The following is a 26,805-nucleotide window of genomic DNA, read 5'->3' as shown; positions in this document are numbered from 1 at the left end:
TACAGCTGACTGCTCACAGAGAAGGTGCTTATCAGCTTTCCTGTTTTGAGCTGAGCTGATTGGCTTTTGGGCCAGAAAGCCCTAGTCTGAGTGACCTGAGGGATTTAGGCCTCTCAGAAGATTCTGGAAAAGAGGAGGCCCAGCCCTTCTGAGAGCCTCCTAGGTGGAGGCCGGTGGCCTCCACACATAAACTAGTGTGTTTAAGGAGGAGCTGGGCAGAGGTGTGGCGGGAGATGTAGGCCGGTGCCTGAGCTAGGGCAGTTCCAGCCATTGGTGCTGTTGGGTCTGCACACATCCAGGCAACTTTGGCTGAGGCCGTCATCCATGGTGGTGTGGTTTCCTCTCTGCTGCTGGAGGCTGTTCTTCCCTGTGCCTGCCCCCCCTGCATGGGTTTAGCTGAGCAAGGGAAAGCATGTGGGTTGGGCGTGGGGGATCCGTGCCTGGTGCTGGCTTCTGTAATTTCAGTTCCTGGTGGCAGTCATGTTTGTGAGTGGTCATCCTGGGGGGGACAGGAAGCCGGGCCCCAGTGTCCACCATCCTGCGAGCCTGAGGCCAGAGGCCAAGTATCTAGCCCTGTCAGCATATATGGGGTGTGCAGGGCTGGTCCATGGGTTCTGGTTCTGCTTCCTGACCACTGGGACTGATGAGACAACTTCGGATCTGCATAACTTTGTGTGTGGCCCACGTTGTGACAGTGTTCACATTTATTGAGTACTGGCTGTGTGCCCAGCAGTGCCCAGAGTAGACTGAGATCTCTGTCCTGATGAGGTTCACCCTGGTGGGTGGAGGAGAGCCTCTCCAATGAGCACCAGTAAACTCAGTCCATTTATGTTAGGTCAGTGTGTCTTCAACGCAGATTGGCTTTCAGAGTGGTGGACAGGTTAAGGGCAACTGGCAAAGGAGAGGAAAGCTGGTGAGGACCCGGCGAGGGGCTGTTTGCAGGTCACAAGCAGATTGAGCTGGCCCCAGCTTGCTGTGTGCTAATGGCGGCCCTGGGGCAGACATGCCTAAAGAGAGCCCACATGGTGGTGTGTGCTTGTGTCTTTGCAGTCCTTCGTTTTCCCTGGGGAATGAAACCCTGAAGGTGCCACTGGCACTCTTTGCCCTGAACCGGCGGCGCCTGTGTGAGCGTCTGCGAAAGAACCCGGCCACACAGCCCGGCTCTGTGGTGCTGCTGCAGGGCGGGGAGGAGACCCAGCGCTACTGCACCGACACCGGGGTCCTCTTCCGCCAGGTGAGCCTGATCTGCTGGGAACTGGGCAGCTTCTACCCCTGGGGGCCCAGGAAAAGCCCTCTGAAGGCAGGCCAGGACTTGGAAGCCCAGAATGTCCACACTCCTGGGGGGTTAGAAACTGCCTAGCTGTGACTGGGGGCAGTATGGAAAGATGATATTCCTAGGGGAATAAGCAGGCAAGGCTTCATGGAGGAGGCAGCATTTGGTGTGAGCCCTGAAGTCCAGGGTGAGTCCTGACTGGTGCTACTGGGGCTGGGTGCTCTAAGTGGAAGGATGGGATCACAACAGTACTGGATGAGCAGAGGGTGGGCTGAGCATCTTTCCCTGGCCTGGAAGAGGTGCAGGTGAACCCAGAGCTGACCCTGGGATTCTTATTGGGCCTCAGTTTCCTCACTTAGGGAGTGGTGTCTCGGGGCTCCTTGAGATTCTGGAACCCTGTGGGACCATAGGCTGTCCCACTGCAGGAAATCAGCCTGGATGTTGTGGCTTGGCTGAGATATACTGGCACTCCTCAGTTCCCAGAAACAGAGCAAGGACACCCAGAAGAAGGGCTCGCCCAGAAAGCCAGGGAGGTGCTGAGCTGGCCCCACTGTCATTCATCCTAGCCTTGCACCCACTGTACAGATGAGGGAACAGGCTTAGAAGGGAAATGATTTGCAGAGGTGGAGCTGGGATTATTTAAAACCCTTTCTCCGGAGTCCAAGTTTAGTGCTGTCTTTCCCCCCTTGCCGTGCCCAGAGTGGGAGCAGACACTGGGAACTCCAGGTGCTCCCTGGGGGCAGGCAGAGACTAGGGGACACAGCTAGGTTGTCCCATACCAGGCTGGGAGGGGGCAGGCAGCTGATGGTGGAGTGGAGGTGGGAAGGTGTGGCCTCTCAGCTGGACTCATCCACCACCCCCACTGGGCACAGACTGGCTAAGATCCCTGCCTTTTTTATGCAAGGTGCCTCCTGTGGGGAAGGCCCCTTCCCTCTGCCACCTTGATCTTGCAGCCAGGAGCCTGCAGTCCCCACGCTAGAGACATGGAGGTCTAAATAAGTTTTCTCTGACTAGCCTTGAAGCTTCTCAGGGTTTACATATTCTGGTGGTTTAAAAGCCGATTTCCTAAATTCAGCGGTTGGCTTCCTTACTGATGTTATCCAAGGTTAATTTTGGAAGACATCCTCCTCCACTTCATACCTTTATAACATTACTTAGCTCAGTGTTTATTGCTAAACACTGAAGCCACCAGCTACCCCGGGGGTGGGAGCAGGAAGTAAGAAGCCCTAAATGGGGGATCCATTTCGTGGAGTTGCAGGTTGCCGGTGGCAGAGAGGTGCTGGCCCCTGTCCCACCTACCAATCGGGCTGGAGGCTGTGGCCAGTGAGAAGAGGGGGCGTGAGGAGCTGGAGTACATGGTGAAACCCACATCATCATCAGAAGTCAGGCTACCCCCTGCCAAATCATGGAAGGAAGGGGTGTGGCCTGTAGCTGGAGCAGGAGCAGGGTGCTGGGGTAGAGGCTGCTGAGAGGCTGGGGCAGTTTCCGTGGTGGGCCGCCCCTGACTCCGGTGGGAAAGGAAGGTGCTGGATCCACTGCCCACCTCCCTCCCTGGCCTCCTGTTTGTCCTGCTGAGTTGGCCCCCCAATTTTTCTTGCACAGGAGTCTTTCTTTCACTGGGCGTTCGGAGTCACCGAGCCAGGCTGCTATGGCGTGATTGATGTCGACACCGGCAAGTCCACCCTGTTCGTGCCGAAGCTGCCCCCCAGCCATGCCACCTGGATGGGAAAGTAAGGAGAAGTCTGGGCTGTATGACCTGCTGACTGTTGGCTGGAGGGGGGTGGGGACTGTGGGCAGCAAGTGGGGGGAAGGATAAGGGGAGGGAGCATTGGTGGCCAGGCCTGTTGATGGCCCGCTCTGGGCCCATGCCCTGCATCCTTGGTCGGGGCGGAGTGTCAGGGCGGCACGTGGCCATGCTTATTTGGCTGTTTATGAATCTTGAGGTTCTGGATTTTCAGGCTTGTCTCCAGTGGACAGGGAATGGCATGGTCTCCATGGGAGGCAGCTGGCTGGGGGTGGGCTCAGGTCAGGGAGCATGAGCTGGGGCCTTTCCCTCATGTCCATCACAAATGCGCAGGGCCTTGCTCCATGCCCAGTCAGGGCTGAGCAAGCTGGGGCACGCCAGGTGGTCTCCCCTCAGCCTGTGAGACAGGGCCGAGGGTTGTGCTATGTGAGGTGTGGGTGATGCTGAGAGGCCCCGCCCCTGTCATCTGTGGCGCCTGCTGGCTCAGGGCCATCGGCTGTGTCTACACCGCCCAGGAGCCCTTCCCGCCTGCTCAAGAGGCACTGAAACTGGAGCTGTACTTAACCACTGAAACTTAAGCTGTACTTAACGACTGGGGTGACTGGAGGCTCACCACCTTCCAGGTGCCGTGTCAGCCCGGAGAGTGATTATTCCTGGCTGATGTATAAAACATGGCCTTCCCTGCCTGGTGCCCGTAACGCTCATTGCCAAGTGGGCCGGCGGGTCTGTGGCTTCCGTGAATGACAAGGCACCTGGAAGCTGCAGGGAGCCTTTCTGCACTGCCCTACCCCTTCAGTGCACACTTGGTAGCCACCTAGTTGGCCTGGCACGTGCCTCTTGTGTCGTGGGTGGGCACGGGCTCAGGCTCACAAGTTGGAGACAGTTCTACTCAGAGGTTGTTCGGCAGTGTCCCGAGTGCCAGGCCTGTGCCTTTGCGGTGAAGACTCGGCTTTTTTTTTTTTTTTTTTAAGATTTATTTATTTATTTATACAAGCACTGGGTACAGTCAGAAGCACGGGAGGGTGAGAGAATTCACCAGAGCCAGAGGGAGAACAGAGCAGGCAGATTGATGAAGTACACTGTTGAGAGGAGCAGTGAGCTGCAGGAGAGGTCTGCGTGCCATGTGGGACCCTCGGCCGGCTGCCAGGGATTGAATCGGCTCTGCAGAGGCTGCGGGCAGCTTTGCAGCCCAGCGCTCAACTGCTGTGCCACCGGGGAGGCCCATGCAGACTCGGCTTTAAGCAGAGCAGAAGGAAAGTGTTTTCCCTGGTGGGGTGTTTCCCTGGCCTGGGGGGGAGGGTGGGGAGTGGACATGAATGATCCATCTGTCCTTTGAAGTGGACGACCTAACCCAGGGGTTCTTCTGGAAAGGTGGGGGTGCTGCTCTCTGTCTGCTTTTTATGCAGAGGGGGGCCTGTCCATGGGTGGAGGCTCCACGTCCTCCTCAGCTGGGGGAAGGACGCCTGGTCCCTGTCTTGCGGCTGCTCCTGTCCAGTGGGAAAACCTGAGCAAATCTCACCAATTCTCCCCAAAGCTACCATCTGGGAAGCCAAATGGCACTTGACTTAAGGATTTAAAATCCAGGAGCTGATTGGTCAGGAAACAGCTGTTAACAGCTGGCTTTTCTGGTGCATAATCTTCAATAATATAGAAATAATGTCCTGCATCCTGGCCACGGCTGGCTTTCAGAGCTTCTGCTGAAAGTTATCCTTCCGTCTGTCCCCACTCTGCCGAGCCAGTTGATGGTCTAGTGCTGATGGACAGGCTTGGGTGATTTTGAGGTGTGCGGGCAGGTCTCCCCTGTTGGAAAGGCTCCATGTATACCTGGGCAGGCCAGACCCAGCAGCTGGGTCCCTCCAGCGGTGTTCGGACACTGCAGCAGAGAGCTGAGCCCTGGTCTCTTGCAGGCCTGGCTCCTGGCTGCGGCCACCCCAGCTTGTTTACCTACCTCTGCCCTGGTTCAACCCTCTCCAAGTCCTGATGTCCCGAGGTTTGCGGAGAGGAGGCATGATTGTAACAGGTGGCAGTGAAGGGTTGATTGTTGGGGCTGGAGGTGGGGAGTGCCCAGATCTGATTGCGGGTGACTGTTTCCAGACATCCTAATCAATAGGGCTGAGTAACGAGGCCGATGGGATTACCTGGCCTTTGCAAGCACAACTCACCAGAGTGAACATTTGACCTTCAGCTCCTCAGCTTCCTTTTGAGCGTCTATCTGATGGCTTTTGAAAATCCATCTGGCAGATACTGCAATCCAGAGTCTCCCAGGGAAACAACACCCCCGTCTGCAGAGCTGCCATTTCCTGCGTGAGCGGCCCGTCCTGCTGTCAGGGCTGCAGACGCCAAGGGGCCTGTGGCAGCCTGGACTCAGCCTGCTCCTCACCCCGGACCTTTTCTGGGACAGGAGTGTGGTTTGCTTCTGATTTGTTTTATTTGGAGTCTGGACATTTATTTGAAATGTCTGGAGCTTTTTTTGATGTGAGAGTTTCCATTCGAGTCAGATGGTGCCTTTGATGACAGGGGGCGCCTGGGGTCCTCCGAGCACTCAGGAAATAGCCTCTATGACTCAGCAGCTTGGGCAGCTTCTGCAGCCACAGGGGTGAGCCACTTAGGGTCACATGGGGAAACCCTTCCAGAACCTTTGCAGCTTGGTTGTGTTCTGCTACCACCCCTGCCTGAGACCCAGGCTTGAAACTGAGACTGTGTGCCTGGCCTGGGGCTCAGAGAGAAAAGGATGCTTATCTCCTGGGGCTCCTTTGGACTGAGGCTATGCAGCAGAGGTGTGGGCTGGTTTCTTCAGGCTGAGGCCCTGGGGCCCTAAGCCTCTGCTCTTTTTGCTACAAGAACAGTTGCGTGTGAGTGTGTGGGGGCAGTGGTAAGGGATGCATGGGAGGGGTGGTGTGTGCTGTGTTGTGTGTATCTGTGGAGTGATGTCTATAGTGCATGTGTGCTGTGGTGTTTGGGGTGTGCATGTGGCATTTCCTAGCCACCGGGGTCTGGAGGACCAGGACTGCCTTGCCTGTCTGGTGGCTGAGTCCTAGCTCCCTTTGCCTTTGGGGAGGGAGTGTGAGGCCCAGGCTGCAGGCCTTCCTGAGAAGGCTGAGGAACTTCCTTTTGGCTCCTACTGAATCAGGTGGTTTGGGTGGAATCTGACCCCAGCAACCCAAGACCTGGCTAGGCATTTGCCAGAATCCCCAGTCAGGCGCCTCTTTGGGGCTCTGCTGACCAGGGGGCCCCTACTGATCCCCTGTCCTCCTGGATTCTTGGGCTCACCCCATCCTCCCTGCATCTGGCTCTCTAAGGCTGGCTCGCTCACAGCCACACTCCCCAGGACTGGAAGCCTGCTTGTCTCGGAGAGAGAGAGCCTTTTCTCTGACAAGCTAATAGAATCTTGAAATGGTTGCCGACTTTGGGGCTCGGCAGCAGGACCGGGTACTGTGCAGCAAGAGGCGTGAAAGGCAGCGGTGTTGTTTGTTGCTGAAGGCAGACTCGGGCTGCGGAAATTGATGGTGACTGCTGTAATTTGGCCCTATTACTTATTCATTAACCACATGCAGGTGGTCAGCTAGCCAGCAAGACCTGCTCTTGGAAATTTCATTTTCTAGAGGGCTCCATCGTGTCTGCACTGTGGGCCTTCATGTCACATCTCCTTCCACTGGAGGCCCCGCATGGGTGCTGGCACCAGCCCAGACTCTGCATTCAAGGAAAGGCCTCTAACTCTTGTGGGGCTGGGCAGCTGCTGGAACAGGCCTACCCACACCGGGTGCCTGGACGCTGGCCCATCTCGTGGACACGATCCCTTTTGAGAGGGCCGCGTCCTCCCCTCTCCTGCCAAAGCTGTCCCTTCTATGGGAAGGGTTTCCCGGGACAGACTTCCCTGTGGGCTCGTCCTCCCCAGTCGCTTCCACTTAGGTCTCCATCTGAAGATTTCTTGCCTGAGCTGCCCACTGGACCCTGGACTCAGGCCTGGCAGGGGACGGTGGGTTTGCAGCACCCAGCGGCCTCTCCAGCCAGTTTGCAGGGCTCACACAGACATGCAGCTCTTTCTCCCGTCAGCCCCATGCATCTGGTGGAGGATTTGACTAGGTGGCCTGGTCTGCGTATCCCTTAGGCTGACATTTAAATGATTTTTTGTTATAATGAGCCCCCAAACATGAAAAATAAGAACTGCTCAAACTTAATTATCTCTGCCCTTTTGAAAAGAGAGGAACGCAAAGTGCCTGAAGGGATGCTCATGGCTTTTCAGGTTGGGGGTTCCGGGAGACTAGCCCTGTGGTTAGCTTGGCGATGTGGCCCTTGAGGCCTCCAGCATGCACTCTGGCTGCACGGTGTCAGCCCACTGGAGAGGGCAGAGGGCATTTGGGGGGATTGGCCCCTGCTGCTCCTAGACTCCCATGCAATGGATGGCTGTGGTTGCAGGCGAGGGGGGGACAGATGAGAGCGGAGCTCTGGGGCCACCCACAGATCACAACTGCCTGTGTTTACCTCTCCCTGTCCCTGCTCCTGTCACCTCCTCTGGTCCCACCCTGGCCAAACCTTCACCTCAGACTGCATGGAGGCCTTCCCCCGCCTTAAGTCTCCTACATCTCTGCTGAGGCCTGGGTGCCGGGTCTCCGGGGTGGGGAGGGCAGGAACATATTTCTGGGGTATTTTTTCTCTTTGTGAGGCAGCTTGGGAGGGTTAGGGCCCCAAGTCTGTTAGGAGTTTGCTCTCGATGCCCGTCACAGCTGATGGTGATGAGGGGACAGGACCTGAGGTGAGGTTAGGAGCTGGCCTGGGATGCAGGCATCCATCCTGGAGCTGGGACTGGAGCCGGAGCAGTCAGAGTGGACCTGGTGGTGACACCCAGCCACACATTTTGTTGTTGGCCCTGCCTCTTGCCAGGCTGGCCTGCTTTTGTGCCTGGCCTCAGGGTCAGCTCGGTGCCGAGGGTGTCGTCACCAAGTAGCGCGGGATCCACGAGCTGTCCGCTGGGCCCCCTGGAACCAGTCTCCGGCGTCCAGGAGAGTGCTTAGCATCAATTCCTGCCCTGTAACTGCTTTAGGCGGCACTAATGGAGGCGCCAGACTTTGGCCATTTAACTTTTGAGTTTGGTCTCAAATGTGGAAGCTAATGTGACTGGATTGTGTAAATTTAATTAACGGCGAGAGCTTGACACCCAGCGCGCACTTCAGAGAAGCCAACTGGAGACAAAGCAGAGAGTGTCTGGGGCACCGGGCAGCCGTCATGGTGTCTCCAGCCCCCTCACACACTGCTGGCCCTGAGCTCCCTGCTGCTGCTGGTCTCCAAGGCCCACCCCTTTCTCCTTGGGTCCCTGCGCTGTGCTTCTGGTCACCACCAGTTGGGGACACTGGTATGGGGGACAGGGAAGTGGGGGTGTCTCAGAGAGAGGTTCTGTTTTCTGGGCAGTGGTGTTGGTCATTGGTGTCTCAGAGACATGGGGCTCACGGTCTAGGTGGCATCTGAGTCCCTTCCCTGTCCATTCCCTCTGGCTCCCCAAGACTGCCCTTGGCACCCCAAGCCCATCATCTGCTTACCCTTGAGACCCCAGGATACATAATCTGAAACCATCTGTTATTACCTCCTGGGCCTCTTTCAGCTCTGTGCCTGAGGACTAGAAGGCACACCACTGCAGGCGGGACAGAGATGCTTCCCTCTGCGCTGATGCGGTGGCCAGGCGGGGGGCGCTGCAGGGTGGCACATGTGTGTGTCATTCGACTTGGCTCTCAAAACACAGCCCCCCCCACTAGGGGGGCAGTGCGCCTCCCCCTCTGAGCTCTGTCCCCAGTGGTGACATTTATTCAGCGTTGACCAGTGGACCGGAGGGGGTGATGGCACTTGCTGGACCTGGGCCTGAGCCCTGCCCAGCACAGCCATGAAGCCCTTCTATAGTGGGTGAGGGCAGCCCGACCGTCTCTGTCCTCTCGCTGGCTGATTATTTTAGGGATGTGAGTAAGCCTGAGTGTTTCTCATCACAGTGAGTAATACTGATATTGACTTCTTTAAAATGTTAATTTTTAACTTTCCTTAAAGAGGCTCCACGGGGGCCTGGGAGCAGCTTGTGTTGTGCTCCAAAGAGTGGGATGTGTTGGCTGCCTGCCCCATGGGCTGTCGTGGGTGGAGATGGAGGGAGATGGTTTGTCTGCAGCTGCTTGAACCTGGAGGGGGAGGGGAGGTGGCTGGGGAGGCCGAGGGAGACCGGTGTGGCCCAGTGGTCTCTCTGTGGTGCGTGCCCTTTGACCTCTGCCCTCTGCTGGGCAGACCCACCAAGTGCCAGGGGCCAGCAGGGCCGGGATGGTCCATGGGCTTCATGGCCGGGGCTTAGTGTCGGGAAGGTGGCCTGTGCAGAGCAGTAGCCAAGCCTGACCTGGTGTTTCTTGTGTTTCTCTTTGAGGATCCACTCCAAGGAGCACTTCAAGCAGAAGTATGCTGTGGATGACGTCCAGTATGCAGATGAGGTCAGCAGCCTCCCGCTCCTGAGCCGCTCTGGCTTTGTCACCCTTCTGCTCCCACTACCACTGCCTGGCTGATGGCAGGGGATGCTACCGCCAGGCTGCCAGCCCCCTCAGCAGTGCCCTTGTATATAGTTGGGGGGGCAGAGATGTACCTCAGACCTCTCTGCAGGGCTACTCCTTGGCCTGCAGTGCCCTGAATTAGTGGCTGGAAGTGGGGCAGGACCTCTCTGGGCAGGGCTGAGTTAAGTGCCCCTAGGTCGTAACGGCATTCAGTGTCAAGAGCCCTCCCCACAGGCCCTTGTCACAGGTGCCGCCCTCAGGAGAGGTCTGTGAAGTGGGGTGGAGTTGGGGGTCCCAACTTTAATCCACTTCTCAGCATGGTTGCCTAGTGATATCAGGTTACCTAGGTAGGTATGAGACTGTGGGTATATACTAAAAGCTAGGGGTACAGTATGGAGCCAGCCCACCCATCCCCTACCAAGTGCTCCCCACCAATCAGCTGTGAACACAGTGCATGTGGGCTGTGGGTCTGTGTTCCAGCCTGTACCCCACACTCCACAGTCCTGTGTGTGTCACTAGGGTTCATTTATCTCGCCCAGACATTACTCTTACACCCTGCCTGCCCATGCCCGGGAACAGGTGAACACCAGAGCAGATTCAGGCCCAGGGCTAAGCTCAGAGCCGGGGCACAGCCCATGACAATGTGGTACCACCCCCAGGAGGGCATTAGGAAGGAGTACTGCTCACATCTGTGGGAGCATGGGTACCAGTTTCTGCCTGGCTGGATCGTGGGAAGAGAGGGGGCTTCCAATGCATCTTTATTTTATGTCATGTGATTTCAGTGGCAAATCATTAGGGCTGATTCACAGCATTGAAAGAGCCCATGACTACACGTGTGACCATGTATTGATCTCTTTGAGTGTGGCACCTAAAGTAGCCTGAACAATTTGTGTGCTCCCAACGAGGCCATTCGCCTTGTATTTCTAAGTCCTGGAGAGGACGGGCCTGCCCGTCCTTAGTTTGGGTTTTGTTCCTGAATCTTCGGCAGGTGTATCCCTTCTGCACCATAAACTGCATCTTAACTTTACTGCCCTACGGGGACCTTGACCTTCCAGGTCTCCTTGGTGTGAAACTTAGAGGGATGACCTGGGATGGGCCCTGAGGTGCCCATCAATGTCTCTGGGCTGCCCCCCCCCCAACACCCCCAGGTATTGCCTGACAGTTGTGCTTTTGTGACTGGGGAAAGTTGGACTCCATGTAAACTGTGATTTCTGGAGAAGGTGAACTGGCCTCCCAATGCAGTAAAGCAGAGGTTTTGTGTCAGGAGAGGAAAGCCCTTAATGATAGTGTAGAATTACAGCCTTGCCGAGAGCTTGTTCTTAATCTCTATAAAGCAGAATCTTAAACGAATCCTCAGTGGGGTCAGAGAACAGATTCTCTCTTGCATTCAGGAGCTTCGTGTGTTGTCGTCGTTGTCATTGTCCATCAGTTTGGCCCTGACTGACTGTCGCTGCTCTTGTTCCTGTTGGAAATGAGGGCTTATGATGGCAGCTGGACAGATGCTTCACCCTGGGGTGGTGCCCTCAGGTGCTAGTGTGTGGGTTGTTCTCATGGGTCCCCTCCCACCAGCCTGTCCCCTGAGGAGCTCTCACCCTGTCATAGGCTCAGAGGTGGAAGGCTCATCCACAGCGCCACAGCCCAGGGGAGTAGCAGAGTTAGGGTGCAGCCCCAGAGGCCCTGCCCTTCTCTTCTGCATGTGCTATTAGGAATGAGGGGGTGTTTGGGGGCACATTAGTGGAGGTGACACAGTTTCCCATATACCTTTGATTTTCTGTGGTTCAAAATAGAGCCTGACAAAATGTATAGACTGCTGGACCGAGACAGCTGGGCTGGGTGGCACTAGTGTTCCCAGAGCCTGCTTCATCATGTATGGTGCTCAGCCCCATCTGACTCTGGGAAGTGGCTGGCACTTGTCTCCTCTGGAAGAAGGCATGAAGCCAGGGCCATCACCTGGGACCACGTATGGAATGCCACATCAGGAGTCTGATCCTGCAGATGATCCGAGTTCAATTATTAAGAAGATAGAGCGAGTGGAACCTCCCCTGAGAAGGGGACACTCAGGAGACCCTTGAGGGTCTGTGTTGTAGGGCACAGTGCGAAGGCTGGGGATCATACCTGGCTGGGTGCTGCCCCGGGTGGACATGAGCTGTGCACTGGCTCTCTAATGGCTCCAGGAAGATGTTGGGAGGTGTCCTGCAGGCAGGATGGATGTAAGGGAAACCATTGTGGCAGCATAGCTGTGGATGCTGCCACCTCTCTTTGGTTTGGAGAGACATCAAGGCATGGTGGGTAGGACCTGGAGAGGAGCAGCCCTTGTGTGGGACTGCTGGTCCAGAATAATCCAGAAACTGGATTATTACCAGATAATCCAGTTTGTTGAAGAGTGGCTGCAAATCTGTATTGTCTGTCATCATTCCTGATGTTTAAATTTTAGAAACACTCAAGTTTTTAAATGCATTTTTGGCCAACAGTGCATCCTACTTCCAAAAGACAGTTCATTTTTAAAAGCCTTGGGGCTACCAGGGGGAGGGCAGTTCTGTGCATCAGTGTGGGCTTTCTTGACAGCACAGGTCAAGGGTTGTTCAGCCCTTTCTTCTAGATCGTCACCCATGAAGAGCAGCCTGCAGGCCTGGTCAGGGCCCTGGGCATGAGGAATGTGAGGTGTCCACTGAAAGCCTACGACTGTCCCCAGGGGACACTCTTTGTCCACAGGACTCTGATGAGTTCTGCATGTGCCAGCCACCTCGACCTGCCTGGGAAATTGATGCTGGCTGTGGTGCAGAGCAATGGCGGGGCATTTAACAGTGCTGGCTTGTGAGAGCTGATGGGTCTCTGGTGACCACCACTCTGTGGAAATGGGGCCCCGTGTTGATAGCCACACTGTCCTGTGTGCCAGGCTGCCTTTTGAGCTGGTGACACATGGGCGTGTCATGTGCCCCTAATTGTTGAGGCTTGGGATCAGGGTGTGCTGAGGAAAACGTGGCACTACTATGCTTATACGGGAAGGGCCGATGGACCCGCTGGACCGGGCAGGTCTTGCGGTCACAGAGGTAACTGAGGCCCACTCAGGTAGCGGTGATCAATGAAAGACGTCGCCCTGCCAGCTCCGGCAGCCGCCCAGCCCACTCTGTGTCGGGCCGCGATCCGTCCATGCATCAGCGGCCGCTTTCTTCTGCATTATTCCTAACCAGCACGTCCTGAGTTGTTGCCGGGAGAAAAACCATCAGCCAGCACATTTGTTATCCTGCTCCTCTCTCCCAAGGACAATAGCACAGACAATCCCCAAGTGCCTCCTCGCTCGCTGGTTCTGCTGCCGTAATTGACGGCATCGTTCTGAGCTGATGAATGGAGACCCTTCAAGTCGACGGAACAACACACCCAGGGCCCAACACGTGTGGCTCTAGTTCCCTTTAACAAGCCTACCTCCCCCCTGGAGGCGGGGGGAGTGTAGGAGCTCAGCTGTGTGTGTGCGTGTGTGAACACGCACGCGTGCATCCACGTAGCACAGCAGCCCAGCGACTCCCTCCTTAGAGCAGCTCCTGAGGAAGCAAGGAGGGTCCTCATGCCCCGCTGGTGGCCCCACTGGTGGGAAGGGGTTGGCACATCTGGAGGGCCCTCTGAAACCTTGGCAGGGTCCATGGCCTCCCACCCAGTGGTTTCACTGGGTCAGATTTATTTCTTTAAGGAAATAATTTTTAAGGAGTTTACCTTAAGGGAATGAAGGCTCATCTGCAAGGGTGCCCCATGTGGCATTATTTATAATGGTTAATCGCGTAGATATGAGCGAGGAACTTGTGCTCTGTTAGGCCGTAAGACCAACTCTGCTCCCTTTCTGACGTTGAACCCGGCAGAATCTCTGACCCTGAGCCTTTCTCATGTGTGGAAGCTGGACGTTCGCAGCACCAGCTCCACGGATGGTTAGATGAGGTGATGCCGAAGTGACTGGCACAAGCCATAATCAGGGCCTTGCTGGCTGTTTACCAGCCCCAGCAGTACTGACTGGTAAAAATTGCGTGTTTGAAGAATATTTAATGACAGGAAATAAGCGAAGCGTGTAACTTCATATGATCCAAATGTCACTTTGCATTTCTGTTTTTATGTGCAGAGATGAGAAGTCTCTGGGGATGGGGCTGTAGGTGTATTTTATCTTTTTATAGTTTTCAGTGCATTCCAGGTTTTCTCTGGGAGCCTCTTGGTATTAAAAAGCATATACATACACATGTCAAAACTTATCAAAACGTGCACTTTAATTCATACAGCGCAGTGTGTTGGCAATAGCTCAATAAGCTGTTAAAACAACAACAAACCCTCCTTACTCCATCAGGGTGTCAGAGAGTTTAGGCTGGACGGTTGCGGGGGCTCAAATACAGTGGGGGCTGTGGTAGCCAAGATGCAGGGGCAGGGCCAGGAGGAGAGAAAGGTGTTTCTACAGGGAGGTTGCATCTTTGGGTTGTAGCTGTCACAGCTAATGCAGGGTGATGGGCACCTTGCCAGAAGTGATGGCTGTCGTGGGCAGTGGAGGCGGGATGAAGGAACCCGCTGGGGCTGGGGGGCAGGGGCCTCATCCAAGTTGATGAAGTGGCTAAGATGGGGAGAAGGCATTCCAGCATGCTCATTCTGGGGCTTGGGATAGGGAGCAGGCAGTGCTCAGGTGTATGAGACTGGAGTGGAGGGATGGAGAACATGGACCTGGGTGAGGTGGGGAATGGCTAACTCCACGACATCTAGGGGGGCATGGAAGGTGTCTGCCCCAGGCATAGGAGGCCGGTGGGGTCAGCACCTAAGAGGGTTTTCAGGTGGATTTAGCAGTTGAACAGAGGTACTGGCCTTGGTGTGTGGGCGTTTGGTTGTTCTGAGCCCAGGCGCCATGTGGGCCTGGAGGCAGGACATGTGGGGAAGTGTGCCAGGTTTAGGTTTGCTTTTGCTTGCCAGCCGTGTTGCTTCAGAGGTCCCTTATTTGTAAGCCTCAGTTTCCTCATCTGCAGGATGGGGACAGCCATGGTGCCAGCTGCTTTAGGGACTCGCTCTAGAAACATGAGCTGTCATCGCTAAGTAGTGGTGTAAGTCTCCTCCAGACTGTAGTGGTTGCGCTAACGTGGGTTTTTCTTTCTGGCCCTTCAGATCGCCAGTATCCTGACATCAAGGAAACCCTCCGTCCTCCTCACTTTGGTAAGTGGCTGGTGTCCAGCGACAGGGCAGTGTTTGGGCAAAAGGGAGGGATTTTAGGGAGCCCTCTCCCCTGCAAAGCTCGGGGCAGTAGGGTTGGACTGGGAAACCGAGAGGGGTGGTCATTGTGATAAGTGGCGACTCCTCAGTCTGAACGGCCCGCACATCCAGGACCACCTCCTCAATTCTCCGACCCCCTGGGATGTGCCGTATCCTAGCTCAAGGCCGCTGTGGATGCCATACCCTCCCCCAGGGTTAAAACCTGGCTGGAGTATGCATTTGTGCCAGCCTGAGAGCATGGAATTTGTGGGTGTAGGCTCTCAATTTGCCGTCATCCTGTGTCTGCACCATTGTTAATAGAATTTGAGAAACATGCCCTGGGCGTCTGCCTGTGAGCTGCTTGTCTGACAGAGGACTTGCCACAGCCGGGTGGGGGTGGGGGTGGCGCCTGGTGGCCTCTGGTGCCTAGCGGGATGAGGGGACCCCTGGGCTGTGAAATGGCTCAGGGCAAAGCATGCCTTTTTGAACTCCCGTGACCTTGGGCCATTTCAAACCCTAAGAGTATTCCATCCTCTTCCCTCCCGGAGTTGCCCTTCTCTCCTTTGCTAATCGATTTGTACGGAAATAGATTTTCTTGGTTATTTTTTTTTTTAGCACTTCACATGGTCTGTTTTCCACTGTGCTGTTTTGGTGGCTGAGAATAAAAGGTTACAGTAGTAGATGACTGTGGTCAAAGATGGCCCTGTGCGTTCTGTTTGGGGGATGCAATTAGGCGCCCTCCCAGAGTTCTTGTGGAAAAAGTGGCCATTTAAGATGCTTGCCTCGCTGGGGATGGCACCTTTGTCTTGCATTCCTTGTTTTGTCTCCGCTCTATCTGAGTTGCACTTGGAGTCTCCTTACAGTCAGGGAGAGGAAGGTGACACCGTATCCTGGTGCCGGAAAATGGCCTGACCTGCTGAATTGGCTGCCTCTCTGGCAGAGCTGGATTTGATGCTGTCAGAGGAGCATATGCACCTCACCTGCCTGAGAGGTGGGGCGAGCCTGGGAGAGCAGATTGGTGGGGTGGGCTCACCCCAGCCAGCACCTGAACAACCCGGGCCGTGTGGGCAGAACGTGCTGACTCAGGCCATGTGCACCCACGCTGTGTAGGTCCCCGAGAAGGAGGGACATTGAGCAGGGCATCTGGCAGCTCCCAAAGGCAGGACAGGATGGGTTGGTCCGGCCTGGGTGGGAGCTCCGCCCTTGCAGGCTGTGGGGACACCTGGGCGATATGTCTGTGCCCTCACACTCCCTCTCTCTCCCCAGCGTGGTGTCAACACCGACAGTGGCAGCATCTGCCGGGAGGCATCCTTCGAGGGCATCAGCAAGTGAGTCCTGGGGCCCTGGCTTCTGTACCCCTCACTTCTTCACCACCAGTCCCGCCCAGTCCACAGACTGGACTAAAATCCATAAACAGGAGGATGCTGCAGACGAGTTAGATTGAGCCTTGCGAAGAAATGCTTAGAGAAAAATTTTGCTTAAAATCACTTCTCCTTTTACTTTTGGGACTGGTTGCCACTCTCTGGGGGGCTCCAGAGTGCAAGTGCAGGCGGGCAGAGTAGCAGAGAGTCCTGCCACCCTGAGGCATGGGTGGGGTGCTGTTTACTGATAGAACCATGTTCTCATTGACCCCCTCCCCAAACTCTCACTCCTGGCCACCAGTCTCCCCTGTGTCCCCTGCTGTCCAGTCCCAGGTAGGGGCCTCTTACCTGCCCTCACCCCCCAGGCTGAACCCTGAAGACCCCCCTCTAGGCAGGAGGACAAATGTCAGGTGCGGGAGCTAAGCACCATGCTTCGCTTGTCACTCTCCAGTGTCCCCGTGAGTGCTGCCTGCCAGCTGTGCCTGTGTCCCTGGGCTGGCTGCTGTGGCCCCCGGGGGCTCTGCGGGGCCTACATTGCTGCCCTGAGGCTGCAGGGGTGAGACCTCAATGGAAGGCATCTGTGCCTCTGCTGGGCGAGGACTGTTCCCGGCCTCCTGTCTCTGCCTCCCTGCCCGGGCCCTCCCCCACCACACAGACTCTGCCACTGCGTCCTCTGTTGTCCTCTGGTGGGCCCAGGCAGTGACAGAGGAAGTGCCTTATAATTATGTATGAGCTGAGCCACGGGAATTTGTGTGTGTGTGTGATGTAGGGGTGATTAGGAAGGATTATGAGCTCATAAATATGTATCAGTTCCCCCAAAGATACGAGCGATGGGGCAGGGGGAGCGGGTATCAGATTTGCTTGTTTCATTGCTCAAGTCTCCGCATCCTCTTGGGAGTTCCCCAGAGCAGCCATGCCGCCCACCCTCCCGTGCCCACAGTAATTAGCCCAGCTCAGGGAAATGCCAGCCATGGAGCCACTCTAGCCCCCTAAACCCCAGGCCCCTGTTGCGGGTGTGTGGGGTGCAGCCTATTTCTGCCTGCCTTGGGCTCTCGTGCCAACTCGCCTCCTCCACCACGAACCATCTCTCCCATCCTGCCGGCTGTTGAGCCCTTGCCTCTGCTTGGGTCTCTGTCCTGGGGAGGGCCTGCACCCAGAGGAGTGGGCCCTGGTGGCCTCCACACTGACGGGGCCTGTGACCTGAGCAGAACGTGCCCTCTGAGCCTCGCCTTCCCACATGCAGTGTGCTGCTGCTTGAACGTGTCAGGGGGACAAAACAAGAGCCCGCTTTAGCCTGAGACTGGCATGGCTCAGGAAGCAGCTGTCCTCAAGCGAACCCCTGTCAAGCCCCTTGCTCCTCCAGCCTCGGTTTCCCCATCTGTCTTTGGGCCAGATGGACTTTAAGATGGCTGACTACAAGGTTCCCAGAGGGCAGTGCGCTCTGGCCTCTATGCTTGTCCCCTCCAGAGTGTTCGCTGCAGACAACTCCACCTCAGCATCCTAGGAACTCATGTGATGTGGCGGTGTGGTTTCAGGACATGGGCCCTGAGAACAGCTCTGCTGGCTGCTCCCCAAGGCTTTCTGGAGAGAGGTGGGCCCGGGATATCAGCTCTGTCAGTGGGCAGGGGAAGCTGAGGCCTCAGCCCCATCCTCCACTTCTTGCCGGAGCCCCACTCGAACCCAACCTCTGCCTCCAGTAGCATACCCCAGCCTCTGCCTGTGACTCCCTGAGTGACCCTCCTTCCCTGCCAGGAACCCAGAGGAACCCATGCTCTGCAACCCCCAGCGCAGCAGCTGGCTTTGGGAGGTGCTCTGCCAGGCATTGCCCTTGTCCCTCTCCCACCTCAGGGTCCAGGGAGTTGGGCTGACCGGGGTGCTGTCCAGACCCCATGCTGCTGCACAGATAACCTGCCCAACACTGGTGGGGAGTGCTGTTTCCTCCCCCACTGTTTTCAGACTGACTTCGACAGGGGTGGTGAGAGCCCTCCCAGGTGTCCCTCTGCTTTGGGGCCCCATATGCCTCCCTCTGCCATCCCAGAGTGGCACCCGCAGAGTAGCTGTGCCCTCAGAGGTCGCTCCATTGGGTGCTACCCGACACACCGGGATCCTGACTTCCGGCCCTGGCCGCTCCTCCAGCTGCCCACCAGCACCTTCTCTTTGGAAAGTCTTGACTATATTCCTGGGGTCTTGGTGCAGCTCAATCCCTTGCTTCCCTCTCCCCCCAGCTGCCAGCCCCGGACTGTGCCACCTCCTGGCCCCTGGGCGGGGTGGAGGAGGGCCTGTCCTCAGGGGCTGCGGCTCAGCCATGCGTTCCCTTGCCCGACATAGGCGTCTCCAGCTGTTTGCCAGGGATAATAATAGCCTGTTTCCTAAGCAAGATGAATCTCGCTGTCGTCCTACTTGCCAGTGCTCAACTGCTCCTCACCGCCCTGATGGAGCACTTTACTCCTGCTAGTCCCCGCCCCTTTGAACTTCTTTGCATCGCTTCCATTTTGGATGTTTGACCTCCTGCTTTGGTAGAGGTTCGGGTTTGACTTCTCGTTTGTCCTGATGGCTCATCTCAGGCCACCTTTATCCCAGGGTCTGGGGAAGGAGGGAGCTTGTGGTAGAATGGCGGCCTCCCTGAGATCCAGATCCCAGGCCCCTGAGCCCCAGTCTAGCTGGCTGCCGCCTGTGACCTTCTCACCCACTGCAGCTCCTTGGGGTTGACTCTCTCAGGCCTGCCATCTTGGTGGGGCTGAGGCTTTGGTCCTGGGAGACCGCACTTTTCCCTCAGCCTTCCCTGATCAGGGCCAAGCTGCCTCCTGCAGCCTGCAGGAAGTGTGTCAGGTCTTGAGATGGTGGGGATAGTAGAAGACCAGGAACAGAGGGGGTGGGGAGGCAGAGACAGGGCCGGGGATGGTAGATGTGCCCTGGGGGCTCATCATGGCCTTGAACTCCTGTGTGTTCCCCAGGGGCGCAGGGGCATAGATTATGATGGGGGTAAATGCTGTGCCTAGCCTTATGCTGAGTTTAGTGCCTGGCTAGGCCACCCCTCCAGGTTTGGCTAGTTGGGGACACCTCCTCGGGAGGCAGGGAACTAGCAGCCCTGCTGTGGGCACATTGCCAGGTCCTGTTGAGGCCATGGCCGGGGCTGGGCGTGGGCTGAGGCTGAAAGGAGAGTCTGGCTCTGTGGTCGAGAGGCCTCAGCTGAGGACTTGGGGCTTCTGCCTAGAGTAGTTGGTTCCTGCAGCTTGGGAGCAAAATCAGACATGATAAATCTTTGTTAGCATCTGAGGAGGTCGACTTTAAAGCAAATTTTCCTGGGAGGGAGACAGAGTATGAAGGGAGAGAGATGGTCTCTGGGGGGCTAGGTAGCCTCAGCTGAAGGTTGCCCATCCATCAAGATGGGGGGAGGGGAGCTTCCTGGCATGAGACAGTTCAGCTGACTGTGTCTGTGTTTCAGGCCATTGTCTGAGAGAGAAATATGGCCAGGATTTTACATCAGCTGGTTATTCAGGATAAGCATATTTCTTATCTTCTGGCATTTACTTAAATTGCCTTGCATATTTGAAGACAATTGGTTACAAATTAATTCCATTTAAATAAGCAGTTAAATATGAAATTGCTGAATTTGGGGCTTATTAATGCGGGAATATTAATATTCAAAGATGTGAATTTTAAAACCCGGGAAGTAGAGGGACATTATTAAAACTTGAAGAGCACTGTTAACTTCTGTATCGGGTTAATATTTAGGACTGGGCTTCTGATGATGGCCTAGGTGCATCCATGAGGGGAGGCACCCCAGAAAGACCAGAACCCACCCCAGCCCCTAGCGGGGGAGGAGTGGGGACCACTTCCACACAGGCCTGTCCTCCACACAGGCCTGGCCTCCTTCCTTGGGTTAGAAACTGCAGGGAGGAGGCTGGAGGGCTGGGACAGAGTGCTGGGCCCACACTCAACTCCATCACCCAGCTCCCAGAGGGAGCCCACTGGGGAACTGCTTCCAGGACACCCCCCTTTCACAGTCCAGGCGTTAGTTGTTGCTTTCACACAGTTCATACAGGCTGACCATAGAAAACAGTCAAGTGCATAGTGTGAGTTTGTGTGGCCTTGAGTGCGTGTGCTAGCTGGGCTTTGTGTCGGTGTGTCTGTGTCCACCTGTGTCTCTGTGACCGGGTGTGTTTGTTGCATGCACACCCGTGTGTCTACACACGCCGCCTTCCTGAGCGCACCCCCCAGTGTCCGTGTTCTGTGGCACTTTGCGCTCGTGTGTGCATGTGCGGACACACATCAACGTTTTGCCGAGTGAAGTCTCACTGGCGTGTGTGGCTGATGAGTCGATAGGCCATTGCCGTTCCCAACGTCAGAGTGACATTTGGCGAGATGGGAGGCAGAACCCGTGCTGTCATCTTGATTTATGTCATCCGCCGCGCTGCTCCCCCTCCCAGCCACACTGGTTGCCTGTGGTCTCTTTGATATTGCAGAGTAGGGCTTTGATTCTGCATTTCGGTTGACTTTGAAGTAATGTCTTACTTGTGTTGTTAAGAATCCTGAAAGCTTTGGAGATCTGGAATCTTCTCAGCCTACGAATACCCCCTTCTGTCACCTCTTCTGACCCTCCTTCAGCCAAGAGTGGGGTGCCAGCCGCACAGTCCCAGCAGTAGAGAGGTGCTTGCAGACAGCAGTCTGGGCCTTGTTAGGCCCAGACAACCCCTCGTTGGTGGCAGGTCCGTGTGCCCCATGTGTGATGTCCTGACCTCAGATGAAGCAGGAGCAGGACTCAGGGCCCCGGGGGCGGGGGCTTGCCTGTCACTTCATGCTGGGCCACATGGGCATCCCCAGCTGCCTCTCTGAGAGCTTGGCCTCTGGGTCCCATGTATCAGAGTGCAACACATCAGGGCTGTGCCCCACCCTGACCCTTTTGTCTCCTGGGGACCCCTTTGCAATTCTACTAATCTTATCACAGAACGATATTTGACCGTGTAGATTTTTCTGTGTTGTGTGTCTGCCTTTTTTTTCTGTGCTGCTTAATTGCTTTCTAATTTTTTCAGGTGTTTTTTTTTTTTTTTTTTTTTTTTTTCTTTCTCTAGTTTCTTGAGGAAGAAGAAAGGGGAATTCTTGGGATGGGCGATTAGATGCTGATTTTCAGTGTTGTGTTGTTTTTTTCTCTTTTTTTGCTGTATACATTTAGAGCCATACATTTTTCTCTAAGTACTGTTTTAGCTGCATGTCACCCATTAGGACACTGCATGTCTTTTTATTTCCTAATTTCATTGTTTCTTCTTTGAACAGTTGGTTTTTAGAAGTCTGTTGCTTAATTTCCAAACCATTTGGGGTTTTATAGTTTTCTTTTGTTACTGCTTTCTTGTTTAATACTGCTGTAATCAATGAACATTCTCTTGTTCTTAGGTCTTTTGCAATTTGGTGAAGCATCCAAAATACCATCATTCTGATCAGTGTTTCTTGTATATGTGAAGAGAGCATGGGTTCAGCATTCCTGCTATACTATAGTGTCCTGTATATGGGCATTATCTAGTTAATTAATTAGATTATTTATATCGCCTATATCTTTCCATTTCTTTCCTTATTTGTTCTCTCACCATAAAGAAATTTAGAAAATCTCAAACAATGCTTGTGAGTTTGTCTATTTCTCCTTTTTGTTCTGCCAGTTTTTACAAATCAACTTTGTTATATGAAATTTACATGTAGTGCAATCTACTATGTACGTAATTCATTAAGTTTTTAAAAATGGCTTTACTGGGGCATAATTCAGATATCTTACAGTTGACCCATTTAAAGTGTGCAGTTAAATGGCTTTTGTATATTTACATATTTGTGTCGACGCAATCAATTTTCTAATATTTTCATCACCCAGAAGGAAGCCGTGTACCCATTAAATACAGTCATTTCCCACTTCCCTGGCAAGCACTGACCTACTTTCTGTCTCTCCAGCATCAGATGTAAATGGAATCATGGCATGTTGGCCTTTTGTGTCTGACTTCTTTTGCTTGCCATGTCTTCGGAGTTTATCCATGTTGTAGCATGAATCAGTGCTTTGCTCATTTTTTTTTAATATATATTTTTAAAGATTTCTTTCTTTATTTATACAAGAACCGGGGTACAGGCCAGATGTGCGGGAGGGTGAGAGGATTCACCAGAGACAGAGTGGGGAGCAGAACAGGCAGACTGACAAAATACACTGCTGAGAGGAGCAGCGGGCGAGACAGGAGAGGTCTGCTGCACCATGTGGGATTCTCATCGGCTGGCTGGAATCGAACCAGCATTGCAGAGGCTGTGGACAGCTTCACAGCGCTGCGCTCAACTGCCTGCGCCACCAGGGGAGGCCCACTTTGCTTATTTTTATGGCTGAAAAATATTCTGGTCTATGAACATAGAGAGCGATATGTTTGTACAGTCATCACTCAATGCTTGCGTGGGTTGCTCTCACCTTTTGGCTGTGATGAATAACACTGCTGAGTCTTTGTGTGAACATAAGCTTCAGTTCCCTTGGATATATACCTGAGAATGAAATTCCTGGTATTTCATTGTGTTTTTATTTTTGAGGAACTATCAGCTATTTTCCAAATCACACCAAATCACAGACCATTTCTATTCCTTCTAATAGCATATGAAGGTTCCAGTTTCTCCATGTCTTCCACCAAAGCTTTTTACTGTCTGTGTTTTTCATTAGAGCTATGAAAATGACTGTTAAGTGGAATCTTAGTGTTTTATTTGCATTTTGCTGATGGCTAGTGGTGTTGAGCATCTTTTTTTGTGTTCATCTGTCACTGTCTATCTCCTTAGGAGAAATGTCCATTCAAATCCTTTGAGCATTTTTAAATGATCTGCAAGGTCATGTCTTTTGCAAATACAGATAGTTTAACTTCATTCTCTCCAATCTGGACTGTTTTTGTTTCTTTTTCTTGCCTAATTGCCCTGGCTAGACCCTCCAGTACATTGTTGAATAGAAATGGAGCAACATTCTTGTTCTCCATCTTATGGGAGAGCTTTTTGTCTTTGGTCATTAAGCATGATTAAATATGATATTAGCTGTGGGCCTTTTGTGGATCCCTTTATCAGGTTGAAGACATTCCCTTCTCTTCCTAGTTTACTGAGTATTTTGGTCAAAAAAAGATGCTTTTTCTGCCTCCATGTATTTTTGTCCTATGTTGTATTAATATGATATATTACTTCATTGTTGATTTTCATATGTTGAAGCAGTGAATTCTCTCATTTGTTTATTTGGGATTGTTTTAATTCCCCCTTCACTTATAAGGCATAGCATTGCTGGATATAGAATCTTGGTTGATGTTTTTTCTTTCAGCACTTTGAATGTGTCTCACTTTCTGGCCTCCACAGCTCCTGATGAGGAACAGGCTGTTTTTACTGAGGATCCCTTGTGTGTGATGAGTTGCTTTATTTCTTGCTGCTTTCTAATTTTCTCTTGGTCTGTTGGCAGCTTGACTGTAATGTGTCTAGGTGTCTTTCATCAAGTTGGCAAAGTTTAGCCATAATTTTTCCCAATACTCTCTCTGATCCTTTCTTTCTCCTTTCCTTCTTAGACTCCCTGTTGGTATACTTGATGGAATAGGCTATGTTCTCCGCCTGCAAAGGTAGAAGATGGCTATTCTTGGTTGAGTTTTGCAGCCAGACAACTTATCCTCCAGCCAACTACACTTAGAGGATGTGACTTGGGCTGCTGCTAGGTCTGCTGCAGAAAATGAATAGCAGGCCTGTCTAGGCCCAGGAGTCATGAAGTTCATGTTTGGGGTGATCTCTTGGTCATGGTGTATATGTCTTGAATATGATAGTTCTTGCTGGGAGATATGAACCATTGGACTAATGGGCTTGATTTCTTTTCTTTCTATAGATTCAATGTCAACAACACCATTCTTCACCCGGACATTGTGGAGTGGTGAGTATGGCCTACAGCCACCTTGGTTGATAGTCCTGCCCAGCTCAAGACAGTGAGAGATGGTGCTGTCCCCACTCACTCCACCTTGGAGAGCCCCAAACAAGCTGATCTCAGAACCTCTTCTTGCAGCCTCTTCTTTGTCTGTTTGCTGCATGGCTTGTTTTCTCAACTCAGATTGCTTAAATCTCAATTAAATTTCTCTTATATTTTATTTTCAGTCTTAAAAACTCCCACCGCAAATAAGCCAAACTGATGTAGCTCAGTTTAAGTAGATAGTGAACACAGTAAACATAAATGTCACACATCGTCCTATTACCAGGAAGGCAAACATGGCTGCCCCATGTCACGCATGGGCCTGGCTTGTTGGCATGCCATCCCATGTGTTCCTGTGTTACCTGCTGTCCTCCCTGCATGGCAATGTGGGGCCTGCCTGCAACAAGACTGGCTACTGTTGGGTCCCCACAGGGTTGGCCTTCTCAGGTCGGCAGCACCTCTTTGGGCCCTGGAAGTGGGCCAGCACTGACTGCCACCACTTCTTTCTGAGACACTGAGCTGCTCTGAAGACCCAGAATGTTCTTCTTTGTTGTGTAGCTGCACTTGTTCTGAATGCAGGAGATGAGGTAGGGCCACGTAAGCACCTGAGGGGCAGGTGTGTGGGCTCCTTAGTTTGGTCCTAAGGCTGTGTGATCTTGTTTCCCTGTCTGTGTGGACCATGTAGCTCACCTGGGCTGGGGGCAGGATGAGTAGGAGTTGGCAGGTAAGGTGGGGAAGCAGAGAGTGGGGGTGATGGAGCAAGCGGTCCAGGCTGAGCGTTGGTCAAAGGCAAGAGACAGGAGAAAGGGCAGTGGCCTTGTGTGGGCAGTGTAGACACACATGTGGTGCCTGTGGGTGTGGAGAGATGGGCAGGGGCTGTGGTTCAGCTTGGATTTTGTCTGGAGAGACATGGGAACCAAAGAAACCCTTTCAAGAAGATCAGAAGGCTCAGGTGTGCATTTTAAAGAGTCGTTTTGGCCTCAGACTAGAGACTCAGATGTGGGACAAGAGTGGAGTCAAGTTGCCAGTTATAGGCTGTTGTATGGTCCAGGCAGCAGTGGGCATGTGGTGTGACAGTTGAAGGGTCAAGGGGAAGCACCAGCTATGACCCCTGCATCAGGGGAGAGCTGAAGATGCCTCCAAATTTTTGTTCAGAGCAGCTGGGTGACATGTCACCAAGATGGGGTTGCCTGGGAGGGAAAGGTGTGGTGGCAGATCAGGGACTTTTGGGGAGTATATTGAGTTTGAAGAGTATGCCAGTAGGACAGAGGGCTGGGCTGGAGATGAAGCCCTTACCCTGGGAACATGGAGGGCAGGTACTCACAGTAGAGAGCTCTGACAGCAGCCCAGTACCCTCCAGGGCCACACACGCACTCTGAGGGTGGGGCCCAGTAACCTTCCTGTTCACAGCCGCCTGTCCTTGTCCTTATAGAGTAACAAATGCCTGACCCACCTGTACCCCAAGTTGGCAGAGAAATAAATCCTGGCTCCTCAGGAAAGGGCTCACTTCCATGTGCACCCCACAAGTGACAGTCCCTCGTGGCTGCTTACAGTTCGGGGGTCATGCGCAGGCCTCTCCTAGGGACCAAGTCGTTAGCCTGTCACTTTGGAACAAGCACACTTTAATTCCAGTGACATTTCCAAGCTCTGAGGTGGATTCTGCGTTCATAAGAATACTTCCCAACTTTATTAAAGCAAGCAGCAGAAAGGACTTATTTGGCATTTAATGGCAGTAGAACTGTTTTAGAAATGTCACATTGTCCTTACTGCCTCAGGTGTGTGTTTTAATAGTGCAGGTCCAGGCCCCATGGTGACTGACTGCATGGTTCTTGGAGAGCCCGGGGTGCCATGATCATCCCCTCAGTACCTGGAGGAAGGATTCTGGGTGGGGTGGCGGGCAACTCTTTTGTCTGCCGAGTGAGCATGGGCTTCCCATGACCCTCAGTTACGACCCTCTCAGGCATCTTGGGGGTTCTTTGTCCTGCTTGGTTTTCCCACCCTCCTTCTCTCTAAGCCCCGTGGAGAGAAGCTGTCTAGGGTAACAGAAAAACCATCCACTCAGACATATCCTAATTCTGACCCCCGGGAACCCACTTTCCTTTCCTGCACTCCAGCTTCATCTGCATGGGGACGTTAATAACTAACGCTTAGTGTGGATGTGAAGTTTCACCTGGTGTCCTAGGCCATTCAGGCTGACATAACCAAAGACCGTAGACTTCGGGGCTTACATGGAAACTTCTCTCTCTCAGTTCTGGAGGCTGAGAAGCCCAAGACCAGGATGTGCATGTGCTGGTCGGTTGGTGCCTGGTGAGGACTCACTTCCTGGCCTGTAGATGGCCGTCTTCTCACCTTATCCTCACGAAGCAGAGGGGCCAGGGAGCTTTCTGGGGTCTCTTTCATAAGGGCAGTATTCACGGGAGCTCTGGATTGATGAACAGATCACTCCCCAGAGGCCCCTTCCTCCCAACACCCTCCCACTGGAGACTAGGCATCAGCATAGACATTTTGGAGGGACACGAATACTCAGTTTATTGAGCAGAGCCTCAGTTTCCTCCCCTACAAAGTACAAGCAGCCTCCCTTGATGGGTGGCTCAGGACTGAGTGAGTGCAGCGGTCATGTGCTAACATATGACAATCACGGTGTTTCGAGACTTCTCTGTGCAACGTGCCGTGCTAGGCCCTTGATGTTGTAGCCCTATTTGAAGTGGTATTTTATCATACATTATAGGGAAGGTGCTCTGATGATCCTGGGCCAAAATGAGGAAACTGAGGCAGAGAGA

General features: G+C 53.7%; 1 protein-coding gene across 1 annotated transcript in view; it reads left to right on the top strand.

Annotated features, from left to right (window-relative positions):
- Positions 1 to 26,805, top strand: part of PEPD (peptidase D) — a gene marked incomplete at both ends in the record, with an annotated part of 93,027 nt that overhangs the window by 3,563 nt on the left and 62,659 nt on the right. Inside the window, 6 exons of the mRNA XM_084256873.1 lie at positions 1,051 to 1,234; positions 2,876 to 3,003; positions 9,409 to 9,472; positions 14,651 to 14,698; positions 16,001 to 16,062; positions 23,948 to 23,992. Coding sequence (XP_084112999.1) covers positions 1,051 to 1,234; positions 2,876 to 3,003; positions 9,409 to 9,472; positions 14,651 to 14,698; positions 16,001 to 16,062; positions 23,948 to 23,992 — 531 coding nt within the window. The remainder of the gene's footprint in view (positions 1 to 1,050; positions 1,235 to 2,875; positions 3,004 to 9,408; positions 9,473 to 14,650; positions 14,699 to 16,000; positions 16,063 to 23,947; positions 23,993 to 26,805) is intronic.

The sequence above is a fragment of the Talpa europaea genome, assembly GCF_964194135.1.
Source record: "Talpa europaea genome assembly, chromosome: 16".
Taxonomy (NCBI): Eukaryota; Metazoa; Chordata; class Mammalia; order Eulipotyphla; family Talpidae; genus Talpa; species Talpa europaea.
This window is presented reverse-complemented; position numbering and strand designations above follow the sequence as displayed.